Raw genomic sequence first — 18503 nt, forward strand, 5'->3', positions numbered from 1 at the left:
GCTTTTACTTCCTTTTCACTTTCTGCCATAAGGGTTGTGTCATCTGCATATCTGAGGTTATTGATATTTCTCCCGGCAATCTTGATTCCAGCTTGTGCTTCTTCCAGCCCAGCATTTCTCATGATGTACTTTGCAGAGAAGTTAAATAAGCAGAATAACAATATACAGCCTGACTTACTCCTTTTCCGATTTGGAACCAGCCTGTTGTTCCATGTCCAGTTCTAACTGTTGCTTCCTGACCTGCATAGAGGTTTCTCAAGAGGCAGGTCAGGTTGTCTAGTATTCCCATCTCTTTCACAGTTTGCCACAGTTTATTGTGATCCACACAGTCAAAGGCTTTGGTATAGTCAATAAAGCAGAAACAGATGTTTTTCTGGAACTCTCTTGCTTTTTTGATGATCCAGTGGATGTTGGCAATTTGATCTCTGGTTCCTCTGCCTTTTCTAAAACCAGCTTGAACATCTGGAAGCTCACGGTTCACACATTGCTGAAGCCTGACTTGGAGAATTTTGAACATTACTTTACTAGCATGTGAGATGAGGGCAATTGTGTGGTAGTTTGAGCATTCTTTGGCATTGCCTTTCTTTGGGATTGGAATGAAAACTAACCTTTAATTAAGAAATTGAGCAGCAGTGATTGGAATGGTTAGATCAGAATTGAAACTGAGTATTTAACTTAATTTTCTTGGGCTTCAAAATCACTGTGGATGGTAAGTGCAGCCATGAAATTAAAATAAAATTGCTACTTGGAAGAAAAACTATGACAAGCCTAGACAACATATTAAAAAGCAGAGACATCACTTTGCTGACAAAGGTCCATATAGTCAAAGCTATGGTTTTTCCAGTAGTTGTGTACGAATGTGAGAGTTGGACCATAAACAAGGCTGAGCACTGTTAAGAACTGATGCTTCTGAACTGTGGTGCTGGAGAAGACTCTTGAGAGTCCCTTGGACTGCAAGGAGATCAAACCAGTCAATCCTAAAGGAAATCAATCCTGAATATTCATTGGAAGAACTGAGGCTGAAGCTGAAGCTTGAGTACTTTGGCCACCTGATGCAAAGAGCTTACTCATTGGAAAAGACCGTGATGCTGGGAAAGACTGAAGGCAGGTGGAGAAAGAGGCAACAAAGGATGAGATGGTTGGAGGGCATCATCGACTCGATGGACATGAGTTTGACTAAACTCCAGGACAGAGAAAAGGACAGGGAAGCCTGGTGTGCTATGGTCCATGGGATCACAAAGAGTTGGACACAGCTTAATGACTGAACAACAATTCAATTTGAAAAAATGAAAACAAAAGAGTGAGAGAACAGAAATTTAAGATCAACATAAACCCCAAGTAGAAGGCGAAGTATAAAATAACACAAGCTACAGTAAAATGACAATTTGGAAGTTTTAGAAAGAGGCTTAGAATCATCACAGTAAAAGGTTAAAAAACTTAAGATTGATCCTAGAGCTAAACTCTCAAAAAGAAAGTTTAACTTTCAGGTAACTGAGTTTAGAATGAACAAAAACAAAAGTAGTACGGAAGGAAGTAGAATCCAAGATGTGAAGGCTCAAATCAGGTTGTTGGAGGAATCGAGCACATTTAACGGAGAAGGCATGGCATCCTACTCGAGTACTCTTGCCTAGAAAATTCCCATGGACGGAGGAGCCTGGTAGGCTGCAGTCCATGGGGTCGCGGAGTCGGACACGACTGAGCAACTTCACTTTCACTTTTCACTTCATGCATTGGAGAAGGAAATGGCAACCCACTCCAGTGTTCTTGCTGGAGAATCCCAGGGACGGGGGAGCCTGGTGGGCTGCCGTCTATGGGGTCGCGCGGAGCCGGACACGAGTGAAGCGACTCAGCGGCAGCAGCAGCAGCAGCGGCGGCAGCAGAAGCAGAGCGGACAGGATTGACAAACAGATGCACAGCGCGCCCTCTAGTGGTGAATAGAAACACTTTTCTTGTTACTATGGATACCTCTCCCTTCCCATTCTTTTTTATTTCCCGTCTTTTCCTTAATTTTGGTTAACAGAATATTATATTTAGTATAATTATTTGGAAGAACATATTTTTCCTGAAATACCTTAATAAGAGAAGGCAACTTATAAAGTAATTTCTCAAGATGAAGTTGCTGTAATCAAATATGGAAGAAACATTTTCATGAAGCAATAAAAAATAGTGTAGAATTTTAAAGCTATTCATCTTAAAAACTAACCACATAAAAGACAAGATACAGTTAATTTGAACTCTGAAATATCGTTAGTTTCAATGAGAACACATTATTTTCAGAAATAAAAGAGCAAAACATGGTCTTTTTGCTCTTCAGAAACATAAAACATAACAAGCAGACAGTCAATAAAAAAATTTTTTTTGAGGGAGTGATTACAAAATTCAGGCTTCCTTGGTGGTTCAGTAGTAAAGAACCCATCTATCTGCTAATGCAAGAGACATGGGTTTGATCCCTGGGTCAGGAAGTTCCCCTGGAGAAGGAAATAGCAACGTACTCCAGTATTCTTGCCTGGGAAATTCCACGGACAGAAGAGTCTGGTGGGTAGAGTCTATGGTACAGTCCATGCAAAAAGTCTGACACTACTTAGCAACTGAGCACGAACTCACGATTGCCAAATTCACTCAGACCCAGTATTCATTTGACACGTATCATTCACTCAGTAAAAGTGGTTCAGTTAAAGTCAAATTTCAGCTGATTATGTCTGCTAGGAGGAGAGAAAAATCTGCATTTGTTATCAGATACTGTTTACCTTAAACTGGAGATTTTGCAAAGGGAGGAAGAAAACTAATATTGACAGATCATTATGCCGGATGCTATTCCTTGATCGTCACATTTAACCCACAAGCAATTTCATAAGGTTAGAATCTATTATTCCTACTTTACCAATAGGAAAACAAAGCTTAGTAAGTGCAAGTAATTTAGATTTAATTTATACATGTGTAGTTTGTAAAGTGATTGAAACTTAGGTCTCCAATGATTACTGCAGTACAGTATGCTATCTGGTTAGCTTTTCTGCATACAAGTACTCAACTTGAAAAGCAGTTTTAAACACTAAGTGAGAAATATCGTGAAATCACTTTGCAAATTTCAAAGCACTGTACAAATATATGGAATTATTTTGGTTGTCAATATTTAATGGGCTTATTTTAAAATACTAAGAGAGAAATTGGTTCAAATCAGACTTGCATTCTATATTTGCAGTATGGAATGACTCCTCCCAATTTTCAAAAAACATTTTTTGAATTACATCAATCCCATACCATTAGTCTGTGTTGAAGGCAATGGTAAACCACTCCACTACTCTTGCCTGGAAAATCCCATGGGCCGAGGAGCCTGGTAGGCAGTAGCCCATGGGGTTGCAAAGAGTTGGACATGACTGAAGCGACTTAGCAGCAACAGCAGCATAGGCCTAAAATTTTTCAAAAATATATAGCCTTATTTGTCAACACTTCTCAAATGTTTTATTCGTGCCACATAATTCAGTTTAGTGAATTTTTTACCTTTAAAAATGTAAATTTCCTTTTCTATGTTCTCTGTAAATTGTACTAACTCTAGGTTAATAAAAAATAGTGGGTTGGCAAAATAGAACAGCAAATTAGGAACAGAATAGTGAACACAAGTGGAAGGCCCATGTTTGTTGGGCTATGCTTTGCAGTTCACCATGAACAGCTTGAAATTTTTTTAAAAAATTGTTACATAAACCTGGACACGATCTGCTGGGAAAAGTACGTGTCCCATATTACGTGTCCCAAAGCTTGTTCTTTGAGGAACGTTGGTCCAATACAACATGGTCAAGTGGTCAATGAGTTTGAGAAATGTTTCATACTACATAACTTGACCTTTCCAATACACAATCATATATTCAAGACTCTGAGAAGTGCAACAGTAAGCCTTTTAAAATTTGTAGCAATTTTCCATGGCTCTTCATATTTTCCATGGAACACTCCACTGGCCCAGGGGGTAAGGGATGCTGCCATGAGTCTATTCAATTGACCATTTTCTGCTCATAAGATACCAGCTTACTATGCTGGATTTGAATACAACAGATGACCTATTCTAATTGCAAAGAGTCAGTGCTTCAAAATTATATATATATATATTCATGAGGATTCCTATGAGAGGAATACCTGCTTTATTCTTAGCAACATCAACTGGAAAAATAGCTTTCCCTGGCTCCAAAAATTTGAGTTTCCAAAAGTTGTGTATCCTTTTCTAGCCAGTATGTTCAGCTTCCTTACCAAGAACAATGAAAACAAATATAATATTACACAATTTCCAAAGGAAATCATTTTTCTTTGATATCTCAGATTCAGAAATTCTGAACTAAAAATAAACATGATATTTCAAATACAGAGTGTTTGGGATGGTCATATTATATAAATATTTGGATGGAAAATCGTAGAATCTGATATATAGCACTTATGAAAAAGGATTAAACTTAACAGTAAAATACTCCTCATAAGTGTTACAAACATTCCATTAAGTGGACAAATTCAAAGAATCAAGAAGGAAAAACTCCAAAAGACAATATTTATTTAAAAAACAATGAAGACTGTGTTGGGACTTCCCAGGTGGCTCAGTGGTAAAGATCCTACCTGCAATGCAGGAGACATGGGTTTGATCCCTGCATAGGGAAGATCCGCTGGAGGAAATAGCAACCCACTCCAGTATTCTTGCCTAGAAAATCCCATGGACAAAGAAGCCTGACAGGCTAAGTCCATAGGGTGCAAAGAGTCACACATACTGCACAGCTAAACACACATGCATGCCTGGTTTGTGTTTAAGACATTGTTTGCTGGGGAGAAAAGGCTTAAAAATGAAATGGAAAAACACAACGTTCTTAATTGATGTGACTGGCAAATCTGGCAGTACTGAACCACTTGCTTCTCTCAAGGAGTATACAAGATATCACACAAAAAATTAATTTCATTTAGTTTATTAATATGATCCAAACAAACTTAGCTTAAGACAATGAGCAAAAGACACAAGACAAGATTTGGCTGATCTATACCAAAAGAACAAAAAAGGGGACAAGATTGGTGACAATTTGATTTTGGAAAGTTAGTTTCTTAACTAATATAAAAATAAATCTACAATAGCAACTGTGACTCAAATTGAGCCAGTATGCAACACGTGTGATACCCAACATGGTCAGAGAGGACCTCACATCCTCCTCAGCTGGGTCACACCCTCTGGCCTTTGTCCTGGACATTCACAAAAGACCCCTCACAGCATTGAGTTTGCAGCCAGCTACATTTTCTCCTCAGCCTACAATCAGTGATGTACCGTGGCTGTGTTTTCTATAGCTTCTTTCTTTCTGGATAGTGACAAGCTCAAGGAAAAAACTCACTTGGCCAGTGCTGAGCAAGGAAGGGGGAAAAAAAGATGCGTTCAGGGTAGTTTGGGACTCAGATTCAGGTGAATGAGCCGACTAGACACCATCAGAAAGCATTGAGGTCAGGGGCCCATGAGTAATTCACAGAAAAGGACAGAACCAGATATTACAAGAACATAGGAGGAACCACTGTTCCATTGCGGAAATCACCCCAAAGAGCAGTGAAGAGGAAGAACTCTGGAGTGGAGAGTACTTCCATTTACACCTTTAAGATAAAAACATTTAAAAAGAGGAATATAGAAATCAAATCAATAATTTTAAAAAGTAACATAGCAACAAGTATTTCAATAAAATGAAATACAGGAGATAAAGAAGTCTTTTACTTCCACTTGACTTTGTCCAATTTTTTTAAGAGGTTATGTAAGGTCAATTTTGCTTTACTGAACGATTCATACATTTTACCAGATATTTCTGAGGAAAAGATGAGAACCTGACGGACATCTCTCAGGAAGCCTGGGAAGGAAGAGGGGACAGGAGGAAGGGAACCTGTGAAAGAAGTCTCCAAGGTCTTCACCCTCATCCTTCACACCTCATAATGTCCTTAACCTGCACGTGAAATGTCAGGCTCAGATCACGGAAAGCCATGGTCACCGAGCAGGACAGAATTACGGGCAGAAGCTCCTGGTGCTGAGCGTGCTGCCCAGGACCACGAAGCTCAGGAGCAGCTCAAGACAGACATTTCCACGCAGGGAAGTGGAAGAAGCTCCGCACACCAAGGGCTCTGCTTGATACGGTCTTTCTATATCTGGAGGTAATGCTGTCATGCCTTGAATCTGAAAACGAAAGAGCAGAAACAAAGCCACTGAGTGTGTGATTGAAGAGCAGGACTGCGGCCAAGCTTGCTCAGCCCCTGTGCTTCTGCAGGGGGGAAAAGGGTGGGAGAGAAGGAACGGATGCTGAAGTTGTCCATCAGGCAGTCAGAATCCTAGGGATTCCCAGGAAGGTGGAGAAAGGGTCAGACACACCTTTGGGAAAGAAGAGATATAAAACATGCTCTGTTGAGTTTCTTTCTGAAGCTTTCATCCCACCTTATTCCTTTTTTGTCCCAACTTTAGTTTTAGAATAAACGTCCTTCTTTGAAGGAAGTGGAATCAGGAGTTTTGGGGCATCTATGTAATCACTGAAAAATTCTCAGACTTATCAAAAGACAACTGAATTTATGGATATCTGTCTGTTCCTTTCATGTTATCTGTTGTGGATTCAGGTAAGATGCAGGATCTGTTTTCCCTGAAGATTAAAACAAAGTGGGACTTACCGACCACTCTGCGTTGTCTGTCTTGGAACATCTCACGTTGACCGGGAGGCTAAGGACAAGCTTATTGAAGGCAAGACCTTCCTTTTTAGTCCATTTAAACTTGTTCATTGCATCCATGAAAGAAAGGTTTTTATACTGCTTAGGGCTTTTGATAATGAAAGGCCAGGTCCTGAATATAAAATAAATAACCAGAATGAGTTATATTCAGAACAAAAGCATTTGGTGTTTCCATTACTTTTCAATACCATAAGTCCCCTACATATGAGCTTTTAAAGATGCAAAAAGATGCAAACAGACCCCTGTATGCCAGCTGTTGTACTGTACTCCTGCACTTTTCAAAGTATGGTACTGTAAGATTAAAAATGCTTTCTTTACTTTCTATGTTTGTTTTTTCTTTTTTTATATAATTTTAAAATCTTTAATTCTTACATGCGTTCCCAAACTCTATGTTTGTTTTTTATCTGCACATTTTTGTGTGAAAAGTATTATAAACCTATTACAGTACAATACTATATAGACAATTATGTTAGCTGGGTACCTAGGCTAACTTCGCTGGACTTAACAAATTGGACTTATGAATACTCTCTCAGAAGGAAATGCATTTGTATGTAGGGGACTTACTGTATTCTAAAACAGACTTCATACTAGTTCATTTTTACACACACATAGATAACTTAATTGAAAGTACTAATGAACTCTTGAGCAGTTACTAGAAGAAACACATATAAAAGAATAAGTCTTTTTTAAAAAGAAAATTTCTCAGTTTAGTAGCAGATGAGTGTTACTTTTAGACAAATAGTTTTGACTTAGAAAGCTTCCCTGGAGTCCCACAATTCCTCACATAACTGTTTTGGCTTTGGTTAACAATATAACTGATAAGCGTTCAGTTCTGAAGACTACAATGCTAATGGTGTAATGAAGAAATGTACAGAATATCAAAAGATATACTGAACAACAATGGAAATTTCAGTTCCCCACTGTTGAAAAGCCTGACCACTGCTGGTTGTCCTGTTTTTGCTTGCCTAAGTGGCAACTTACTTTTTAAAAAATTGAACCAGTGTTTTTAAATTTTAGAGAAAAAAATATTTTAAAGATGATACACTCTGCTTTTACTTGCTGCTGAAGAAAAATATATGTTAAATGTCCAAGAAATATAAATTTTATATTATTGATTCTCAAAAAAGGAAAAGTGTAGTTCAAAAATTTGCATGTTCTGTTCCATGGACCATCCAAGAGATTATCATGAGTAACTGGTAGGTGTTCGGCTCCCTTAACACCCCAAGAGGAAGTTCTAGCAATTTTAATAATTAGCAACGAATTAACCTCCAGCTGAGGAATCTACATTTTTAATACTTGATCTTCATAATTTCTTCATTTAATTATGTAGTATCAGCTCTCTCTCTTATACACATAACCTAATCAGGCACGTTTAATATTATCTTTTTAATTAAATTAAACATTCTTTATTATAATCTTTTAGAGTTATGAAGATAAATTTTTTATGTTTAAAATGAAAACATTTCCTCTGTACTTTAATGTGAAATAATGAATAATACAATAGGTTATATACAAGGATCTTTATATTCTTTATTCCTAACCTTTTTTCTTTAATTAAAGTCAATATATCTTTGTTGAGTTTTAAATGCACTGTTTTGCACAGAGACTTTAAAATACCATAAAAAATGAGCAAGCGCCATCACACTGCAGCAAACAGATCTAGCAATGACCTAAAGTCGATAGCACTGTAAATTAAATACTCTGCGGAGACTTATAGAGGTACAATCCAGAATTAGTACACAATAAAATTTGTACATGTAAAAACTTGTATAAAGTGAAAATTTAACTTGAAAGAGGCCCATTATATTTACATACCATGTTATTTAAAATATACTAAAAGCTAGGTCCAAGTGGTAAAGAACTTGCCTGCCAATGCAGGAGATGTGAGCTCCATCCCTGAATCAGAAAGATTCCCTGGAGAAGGAAATGACAACCTACTCCAGCATTCTTGTCTGGGAGATTCCATGGACAGAGGAGCCTGGTGGGCTACAGTTCATGGGGTCACAAAGAGTCAGACACAACTGAAGCAACTACAGCCTCCCCAAAGTAGCTAAGTTTCATTAAATATAAAGTAACTTTAAATCAAATATTAAAAAGCAAATTTACTTTTCAAGGAGATAAGGTATTTGTCTTGAAAAAAGGAAAAATCTTTATAACCAGGAAAATGCTGGGGGTGCAGGGGTGGGGGGGTTGGGGTAGATCATCAGCCTGTAATCTCCTAAACTACCACAAGAGGGCACTGGAATCTCTGCTAACTCCCTAAGTTTTCTGCAGTTTGCTAGCAAAAGTGACTTAGTAGCAGCAGCAGCAGCAAGAGTGAACGCGTGTGTGTTGAGTCACTTCAGTCTTGTCTGTCTCTTTGCGGCCCCATGGCCTGTAGCCCACCAGGGCTATAACTTGAACAGATAATGTTCAAGTTCTGCTCTCATTGGGACTGGGACTTAGTTATTAGAAATTTAGGAATGTTCTAGAAAGTAAAACCATTACAATTCTGCACATCTGGGCAGTGTCTAAATAACTACCCAGATCCACATATAAATTGAAGGGTATTACTTATATATCACTTTAGTTGAAAAAAATAAAGGATTTAATGCTGATGAGTAATTTTTCTTTATAAAATGAAAGTGAGGTCGCTCAGTTGTGTCCGACTCTTTGCGACCCCACAGACTGTAGCCTACCAAGCTCCTCTGTCCATGGGATTTTCCAGGCAATAATACTGAAGTGGATTGCCACTTCCTTCTCCAGAGGATCTTCCCAACCCAGGGCTGGAACCCAGTTCTCCCGCACTGTAGACAGATGCTTTACCGTCTGAACCACCAGGGAAACCAGTGATTTTTCTTTATAAGCATGATTTAATTGGCTAGTTGATTTAAAAATGTACAGAAATGAAATAAACTTAGACTATCCAAAATAACTTTGGAAAAAGAAAAAAAATGGCAAAGTTTGGGGATTTACACATTCATTTCAAGATTTAATATAAAACTATAATAGTAATTGTGTGGTATTATAGTAAAGCTAAACATGTACCACAATGAACAGAACTCAGAGTCCAGAAATTGTCAATATATGGTGAAATAATTTGCAACAATTCAGAGTAATTATATAGGAAAAAAGTAGCTTTTTTCATCAAACAGTTCTTGTACAACTTGATGTCTATATGAAATACATGAACCTCAGAAAATTCAACAAACAGAAAATTATTCAAAATGGATCTTCAACCTAATGCTAAAACTATAAAGCTTTTAGGGAAAAAGAAAAAGAGAGAAAATCTTCACAATCTTGGGCAGGCAACAGTTTCTTACACGGGATATCAAAAGCACAAAACAAACCAAAAATAATAAAATGGACTTCAGAAAAATACAGCTAAAAAATTAAAATCAAGCCATAGACCAGAAAAAAATTATTTACAACATACACCTGACAAAGAATTTGTATCTAAAGTATAAAGAACTCTTTAAAATTATAAAGAACTCTTACAACTCAATAATAAAAAAAAATAACTCAGTTAAATGGACAAGAATTTGAACAGTTAAAAAGGAACATATATAAATGACTAATCAGCATGTGAAAAGAGGCTCAATATCATTTGCCACAGGGGAAATGGAATATAAAACTACAGTAAGATACCACTGCATACACATTAAAATAGATGAAATTCAAAATGCAGAAAATACAGAGAACACTGGTAAGATTGTTAAACAGTGGGAAATCTTACAGATTACCAGTGAGAATGTAGCAAGGAACGTTATTTGGGAGAACATTTGAGAGTCTCAGTGCGGTAAACACAGACTCAGTGTACAATCCAAGGATTCCACCCCTAGGTATTAAAGCAGAAATTGAAAACGTGTCCATACAAAGATGAATACAATAATGTGTATAGCAGCTTGCCTCATAATTGCCACAAACTGAAACAATCCAAATGTTTTTCAACTGATGAACAGATAAATGAAATTTTAGGTATATACACACTGGGGAATACTACTCAGCAATAAAAAGGAATGGATTGGTGATACACACGTGTACACACATATATATATGTACAGATTACTTTCAGTACAGACAAATCTCAAAGACATTCTCAGTTAAAGAAGCCAGGCACAAAAGACTATATACCATATGATCCTATGTGCATAAAATCTAGAAAAGATCAAACTAATAGTGACATAAAGCAGGTTCGTGCTTTCCTGGGGCTTTGTGTGGAGGTGGGTGTCTCCGGAGGTGTGATAGAAGTCTCCGTGGTGATGAAAATGCCATCCGTGATGTGGTTAAACAGGAAACACAGCGGAGAGAACTTCCTAACAGCATACTTAGCACACGTGCGGGCTCAGTTGCTCAGTCTTGTCCGACTCCTTTGTGACTCTAGGAACTGTATCCCGCCAGGCTCCTCTGTCCATGGGATTTCCCAGGCAAGCATACTGGAGTGGGCTTCCACTTCCTCCTCTAGAAGATCTTTCCGACCCCGGGATTGAACCCACGTCTCCTGCATCTCCTGTGATGGCAGGTGAGTTCTTTACCTCTGAGCCACCTGGGAAGCCCATACTTAACAAAGGGGCATTTAATTGGATGTAAGCGCTATCTCAAGCAATTTGACTTAAATAAATAAATAACAAACAAGAAATAAAAACCTATCAACAAACAGACAAAAAAGATACAACCTATACTTTCCCAATCATGTCAAAGAAGGAAACCAGGAAATCTGACTTAATGAGGCACAACTCCTAACCCTCTCCACGCTCTCTGAGTAAATGAAGTTGGGAAGGATCGAGCACAGTTGAATCTCCCTGACAGAAGCAGAGGTTTGTGAGCTGTAACAGATTTGGCAGACTAATATAATAAGGCCTGGGACATCCCTCTACTGAAAGGCAGTCAGCTCCAACCAGTTAGAAAACATCCTCTAATAGATTTTTAATAAAATCTGAGGAAGGAATAACCCCTGTATTGTGATATAGAGAACAGAGTCACACCTCTGCACTCACAGCCGTTTACCCTCAAAATACAGAAGAGAAACTACATAAAACATGAACAAGTGGACAAGTGAAAGTTGCTCAGTCATGTCTGACTCTTTGCAATCCTTTAGCCTATATAGTCCATGGACTTCTCCAGGCCAGAATACTGGAGTGGGTAGCCTTTTCCTTCTCCAGGGCATCTTCCCAACCCAGGGATGGAACCCAGGTCTCCCGCATTGCAGGCGGACTCTTTACCAGCTGACCCACAAGGGAAACCCACATAAAATACATCACCCCTCCAAAACACACACACACACACACACACACACACACACACACATATATCTCACCCAAACCTCAAACTGTGGTGTGGAGAGAAAGCAAACTACTCTCAGATTTGCTTAGAAAGTAGTCAAAACCTCACCTATGCTTACCAAAGAGAAGTTTTAAACAGTACTGGCTCAGCAAAAAGAAAGAATGGCCAAACAACCATGAAACTTAGGGTGAAAGGAAATAGTATCACATTTCAACTAATTCAATATCCAGTGAAGACAAAAGAGAGAGAGAGAGAGGGAGAGACAAAAAATCTATTCTAGAAGATGATATAAAGCAATTATGGAGAGAGTTTCCACAAGTGTTTCATGCTATGTTTATTTAATAAGAACATGAATGCGATTAAACAAGAGCTCAAATACAGGATAATAAAACAACAGAATGAGATGAAAAAGGAGATGGACCAAAGGAAATAAATTTTAGACAAAACAAATTTAGCACCAAGTATGTTTTTTTAAAAGAAAAAAAAGAAAGCAAGAGGCAGAAGAGCACTTGTGAAAAATTATAGGGAAACTCTTGAGGAAAAATCCCAAATAGATTAGAAAAAAAGTTTGCAGACATATGAAAATTTCCTTGTAATGAAAAAAAAGGAAGTGAATACATATATTTCCAGAAAATATGTAAATATTTATATGTGTAAATATGTAAAACACTTTGTATTTCCAAAAATTTTGATTCATATACTCAACACTGAAATATGTTCAACTGAACTTACAAATTCTACAGGTAGAGGAAGAATGAGCCCATTTATCCAAAGACATCTCCGAAGGTGGGGGGAGGGGGGAATATGATTCCCAAGCACTATATCTAACCAAATGTTGCACAAATATAATTTTCAAACATGAAGGACTAAAGCATGTGGAAGCCCTTCTTGATTAAGTAACTGAGGACAAAATACTGAAGAGTCAAATTAAAGCACCTAATGAAGTATGAAGTGAAGTCGCTCAGTCGTGTCCAACTCCTTGCGACCCCCCGGACTGTAGCCTACCAGGCTCCATCCATGAGGTTGTCCAGGCAAGAATACTGGAGTGGGTTGCCATTTCCTTCTCCAGAGGATCTTCCCAAACCGGGGATTGAACCCGGGTCTCCTGCATTGCAGGAAGACGCTTTATCATCTGAGCCACCAGGGAAGCCCCTAGAAATGCAGAAATCATATGAAGATTAGGGATTATCATGGAATCTATAAAAGCTGCAATAAATATTGTGGAAATTATGGTTCAGAATTAAAGGCAAAAAATTAAAAATCTTGAGAATACGAAAATTCTAATATAAATAATAAATATTTGGAGGCACAAAAAGGGAGGTTGGGAGAAAATGTGAAAGTGTGAATGTTCTCATTTTTATGATCTAAACTAAAATACAGTGTTTAAAAAAATGCTAATATCTTTTATGACCTATTTTCTCAGCATCTGAGACCTCCTTTATACAATATTATTTCTTGTCATTAAAAACAACAACAATGTTTATTTATTCAATGATTATTCAATTTTAATTGTCTTCTGATAAATTTAAACAAAATTAAACTTTAATATTTTTGTTTAAAGCAGTAAACAAATTATAATCTTTCTAACACTGATCTGGGTTTCCCTGGTGGTTCAGCTGGTAAAGAATTCACCTGCAATTCAGGAGATGTGGGTTAGATCCTTGGGTTGGGAAGATCCCCTGGAGAAGGGAACAGCTACCCACTCCAGTATTCTGGCCTGGAGAATTCCCTGGGGTTGCAAAGAGTTGGACACGACTGAGAGACTTTCACAACCCTGATCTATTCATCTTTGCATCAATACCTATACAGAAAGATGTCTCCAATGACATTCAATTAATGTCAGTGTTATTTATTTCTAACAGAATTTGAGTGATAGTTTGTGTCCTCTTTTTTAAAACTTTTTTATGCATTACCTAAATGCTCTATAATAAGCCTATGTGATTTTAACACCTTATCAACATAAAGTGATTTTTTTTTTTCCTGAAGAGAATAGAAAAAACACCTCTCCTGATTTTTTTTAAGAAAGAGAACAAATGAAGCAGGAACTTTCCATCACATAAACCTCACTGGAACCACATGGAGAGTGTTGATGTATCGTCTAGCAGGGGATACAAATTTATCTAAACTCATTATCTATTCTGTTATCTGATCTTTGGGAGGTTTTGTTTTTCCTTAAGCCTTGCCAGATCTGTAGAAGGCAGAGGAAAACTGCACCCTCCACAACACACAAATTTTGAGACAGGATGTACGTGTCTCTATTTTTCTCCCAATGTATCCTCTAATCCTAGAATTGCTACAGAATCTTTAAAATAAAATGGGGCACCTATATAGTCCTTACATTAAAAGCAACACTAGAAGATTCTAGGTTATATGTTATATGATATTCCTGTTTAATACTGTATCCTAAAACCAAATTAGCAATATTTTCATAAGCAAAACAAAAAAAAGCACCCAAAACCCTTTCTCTATCTTTTTCCCAGTACCTTGTTGGTTTGGCCTTTAATAATATTTATGTCAGTGTGATGAAAGTGAAAGAGGAGAGCGAAAAATTTGGCTTAAATCTCAACATTCAGAAAACTAAGATCATAGCATCTGGTCCCATCACTTCATGGGAAATAGATGGGGAAATAGTGGAAACAGTGTCAGACTTTATTCGGGGGGGCTTCAAAATCACTGCAGATGGTGATTGCAGCCATGAAATTAAAAGACACTTACTCCTTGGAAGGAAAGCTATGCCCAACCTAGATAGCATATTCAAAAGCAGAGACATTACTTTCCCAACAAACGTCCGTCTAGTCAAGGCTATGGTTTTTCCAGTGGTCATGTATGGATGTGAAAGTTGGACTGTGAAGAAAGCTGAGCACTGAAGAATTGATGCTTTTGAACTGTGGTGTTGGAGAAGACTCTTGAGAGTCCCTTGGACTGCAAGGAGATCCAACCAGTCCATCCTAAAGGAGATCAGTCCTGGGTGTTCATTTGAAGGACTGATGCTGAAACTGAAACTCCAATACTGTGGCCACTTCATGCGAAGAGTTGACTCATTGGAAAAGACCCTGATGCTGGGAGGGATTGGGGGCAGGAGAAGAAGGGGACGACAGAGGATGAGATGGCTGAATGGCATCACCGACTCAATGGACATAAGTTTGGGTGAACTCCAGGAGTTGGTGATGAACAGGGAGGCCTGGTGTGCTGCGATTCATGGGGTCGCAAAGAGTCGGACATGACTGAGCGAATGAACTGAACTGAACTGATGATGAACTAAACTTAAAAGTCTGATTTAAAGTCCAAACATGTACTTATAACAGAGGTTCTTTTTCATTCATATTTTTATAGAATAAATATATTTAAACATGTAGTTAAATGTTTTATGTGGGCAATGACATCTCAAAACTAGTCTTGTTCTGTGAAGCAATTCTCCCTAAGTGACGAAAATCCCAACTTCAGTATTTCCTGGAGGAGCTCAAACTAGTGGACACTGACAAAGCTTGTTGGGACACAGGAGGTAAGCATTTTCAGAGGCTTCATACAAGTTGAGCAGAAAAGAAAATAACTGGATCATAGCATGCAGTTTGTTTATCTTGTAAATACACAGCTTTGAATGTTCATCTAACATTCCCTCCAGTGTTCTCTTGATTAGGAAGTTTCTAGTCAATACATTAAAAATATTCTAAAGGGAAAAAAACAAAGCTATTTAGGTCTTGCTGTGCTGTCCTCAATCATGTCCGACTCTTTGCAACCCCATAGACTGCAGCCTGCCAAGCTCCTCTGTCCATGGGATTGTCCAGGCAAGAATACTGAAGTGGGTTGCCACGCCCTCCTCCAGGGGATTTTCCCAACCCAGGGATCGAACCCAGGTCTCCCACATTGCAGCCAGACTCCTGAACAGTCAGAGCCGTCAGGGAAGCCCGTTTAAGTCTTAGTAAGAAGCAATATGGGCTTTCCTGGTGGCTCAGATGGTAAAGAATGCCTGCAATGCAGGAGACCTGGGTTCGATCCCTGGGTCCCAAAGATTCCTTGGAGAAATAAATGGCTCCCCACTCCAGTATTATTGCCTGGAAAATCCAATAGACAAATGAGCTTGGTGGCCTATGGTCCGTAGGGTACCAAAGAGTAGGACGTGACTGAAGTGACTAAACATCCATGCAAGAAACATACAATCTTGATATTTTAAAAACAAGACTATATCCTAGTGCTTCTAGAGTGACATTTTATGTGTCGTTGTGATTTTTATTGACATTTTACTTGTTTGTAATGTAGTTACTGTGAACAAAAAGGCACGTATATAGCAACGACAATACAAATCCCACCTCCCCCATTGATTATGTAATCTATGAAGTTGAACAGATTCTTAATCTTCAGTTTCCATTTTTCCTTCTCTGAACGAGGACTGCAAATACTGCTCTACCTAATAAAACTGTGTGAAAACAAATTAACTGAAATTACATATGTGAAAATACTTCAGAAGCTACAACCTAATTTATACCAGCATTTTGTTATTTGTATTTTAGCAGATACAGACCTCTGATGTGGTGGTCATTGGGTTGACTGAATAGGAACTCAGTAGAACATATCTATGAATAGTGGGTTTAATTTAAAAAGAAGAGTGTTGCAGTTTCTAATTTATAATCCCTATAAAATTTTGGAACAAAAAGTAGGCCATAATTAGATTCTCCTTCAGATCTATGTCTTTACCACATCCTCATTAAGTGTTTATTTAATCTTTCCTTAAATACGCCCCCTCAAAAATCTATGTGTCACTTTTGCCTAATTACATCAGTCCTTTTGTAATTGACTGATTAATTTTAAAAAATCCTAATCATTAGAAAATTCTTCCTTCTATAAAAATAAAATCTACACTTCAAACTTTCTACCAGCCATCCTAATTCTTCTTCGTAGTACTGCTAAGAATGGATAAAATCCTTTTTTTTCTATATCAAACTTAATAATAATTCTCAATTTCTTTTTCAAACATGTTTCCCTGCACCATTAGGACATGATTATTTTTCCTTTCCTCTTCTCTTTCCTTCACCATCTCCCAGAGATGTAGTTAATCAACAAGTCCAGTGAGGGCTACCTTCAAAAGGTAATCTGATTGGAACCATTTCTCACCGATTTTACTGGCACCATCCTGGTCTAAGTCACCCTCACCTTTCAACTAGACAATCACAAATCTCCTGGTTGATTATATTATTTCTACTCTTGCCCTCCTAGAGTCTTTTCTCAACATAGTGGCTAAATTAACATTCTGAATACCTATTTCCTATAATAGGACTCTTGAAAGTCCCTTGCACTGAAAAGAGATCAAACCAGTCAATACAAAAGGAAATCAGTCCTGAATGTTCATTGGAAGGACTGAAGCTGAAGTTCCGATACTTTGGCCACTTGATGCAAAGAACTGACTCATTGGAAAAGACCCTGATGCTGGGAAAGTTTGAAGGCAGGAGGAGAAGGGGACGACAGAGGATGACATGGTTGGATGGCATCAATGACTTGATGGACATGAGTTTGAGCAAGCTCCAGGAGTTGGTGATGAACAGGGAAGCCTGGTGTACTGCAGTGCATGGGTTCGCAAAGAGTTGGACACAACTAAGCAGCTGAACTGATCCTATAAGAAGGCTTCCCAGGTGGTACAAAGGTAAAGAATCTGCCTGCCAATGTAAGAGACAAAAGAGATTCAGGTTCAGTCGCTGGGTTGGGGAGATTCCCTGGAGTAGGAAATGGCAACCCACTCCAGTACTCTTGTCTGGAAAATTCCATGGATAGAAAAGCCTGGTGGGCTACAGTCCATGAGGTTTGCAAAGAGTTGGACACGACCAAACAACTAGCACACATGAATCATACCCTATAATAGCTTCTCTTTGCATTTAAAACCCAAAGTCCTTATGTTGCCTATAAAGTCCTACACTGTCTGGTCCCACTTGCTCTTATACCTCCCACTTATTGCCCACCATATCTCCCTCTGCTTCAGCCAAACTCACCTTCTTGCTGTTCTTTGAACATGCTGGCCTCATTCTCTCTGCAGAGATACATGCAGATCTTTCCATGACTGGCTCCTCAACACTTAGGTCTCTGTTCAAACATCACCTTCTGATATAGACTGAATGTCTGTGTCCCCGCCCCACCCCACAAACTCACATGTTGAAATGCTAACACCCAAGGTGATGTTATTAGGAGGTGGGGCTTTTGGAACAGTCTGTCCTCATAAATGGGATTAGTGTCCTTATAGAAGCAGCTTGAGAAAGCTCCCCTGAGCTTTCTGCCAAGGGAGATCACTGTGAGAAGATGGCTGTCTGGGTCCTCAGCAGGCACTGAATCTGCCAGAACCTTGATCTTGGACTTCTCAACCTCCAGAACAGTGAGAGACAAATTTCTATTGTTTATAAGCTACCCTGTCTGTGGTAGTTAAAACAGAAGGGACTAAGACAGCTCCCTAGATAAGCTCTCACCACCCAGCTGAAAACAACAACACACTTCCTTCATTGTCTCAATTATTTTCATAACATCTTTCAATATCTGAAATGTTACATGTATATTTG

At 38.4% G+C, this 18503-nt stretch overlaps 1 protein-coding gene across 1 annotated transcript in view; it reads right to left on the reverse strand.

Annotated features, from left to right (window-relative positions):
• Positions 1 to 4507: 4507 nt before the first annotated feature.
• Positions 4508 to 18503, reverse strand: part of MOXD1 (monooxygenase DBH like 1) — a 95225-nt gene continuing 81229 nt past the window's right edge. Inside the window, exons 11-12 of the mRNA XM_069599263.1 lie at positions 6649 to 6817; positions 4508 to 6166 (exon numbers count right to left, since the gene is read on the reverse strand). Of these exons, the coding sequence (XP_069455364.1) occupies positions 5999 to 6166; positions 6649 to 6817 (337 nt within the window). The 3' untranslated portion in view covers positions 4508 to 5998. The remainder of the gene's footprint in view (positions 6167 to 6648; positions 6818 to 18503) is intronic.

This window comes from Ovis canadensis, chromosome 8 (assembly GCF_042477335.2).
Source record: "Ovis canadensis isolate MfBH-ARS-UI-01 breed Bighorn chromosome 8, ARS-UI_OviCan_v2, whole genome shotgun sequence".
Classification (NCBI taxonomy): Eukaryota; Metazoa; Chordata; class Mammalia; order Artiodactyla; family Bovidae; genus Ovis; species Ovis canadensis.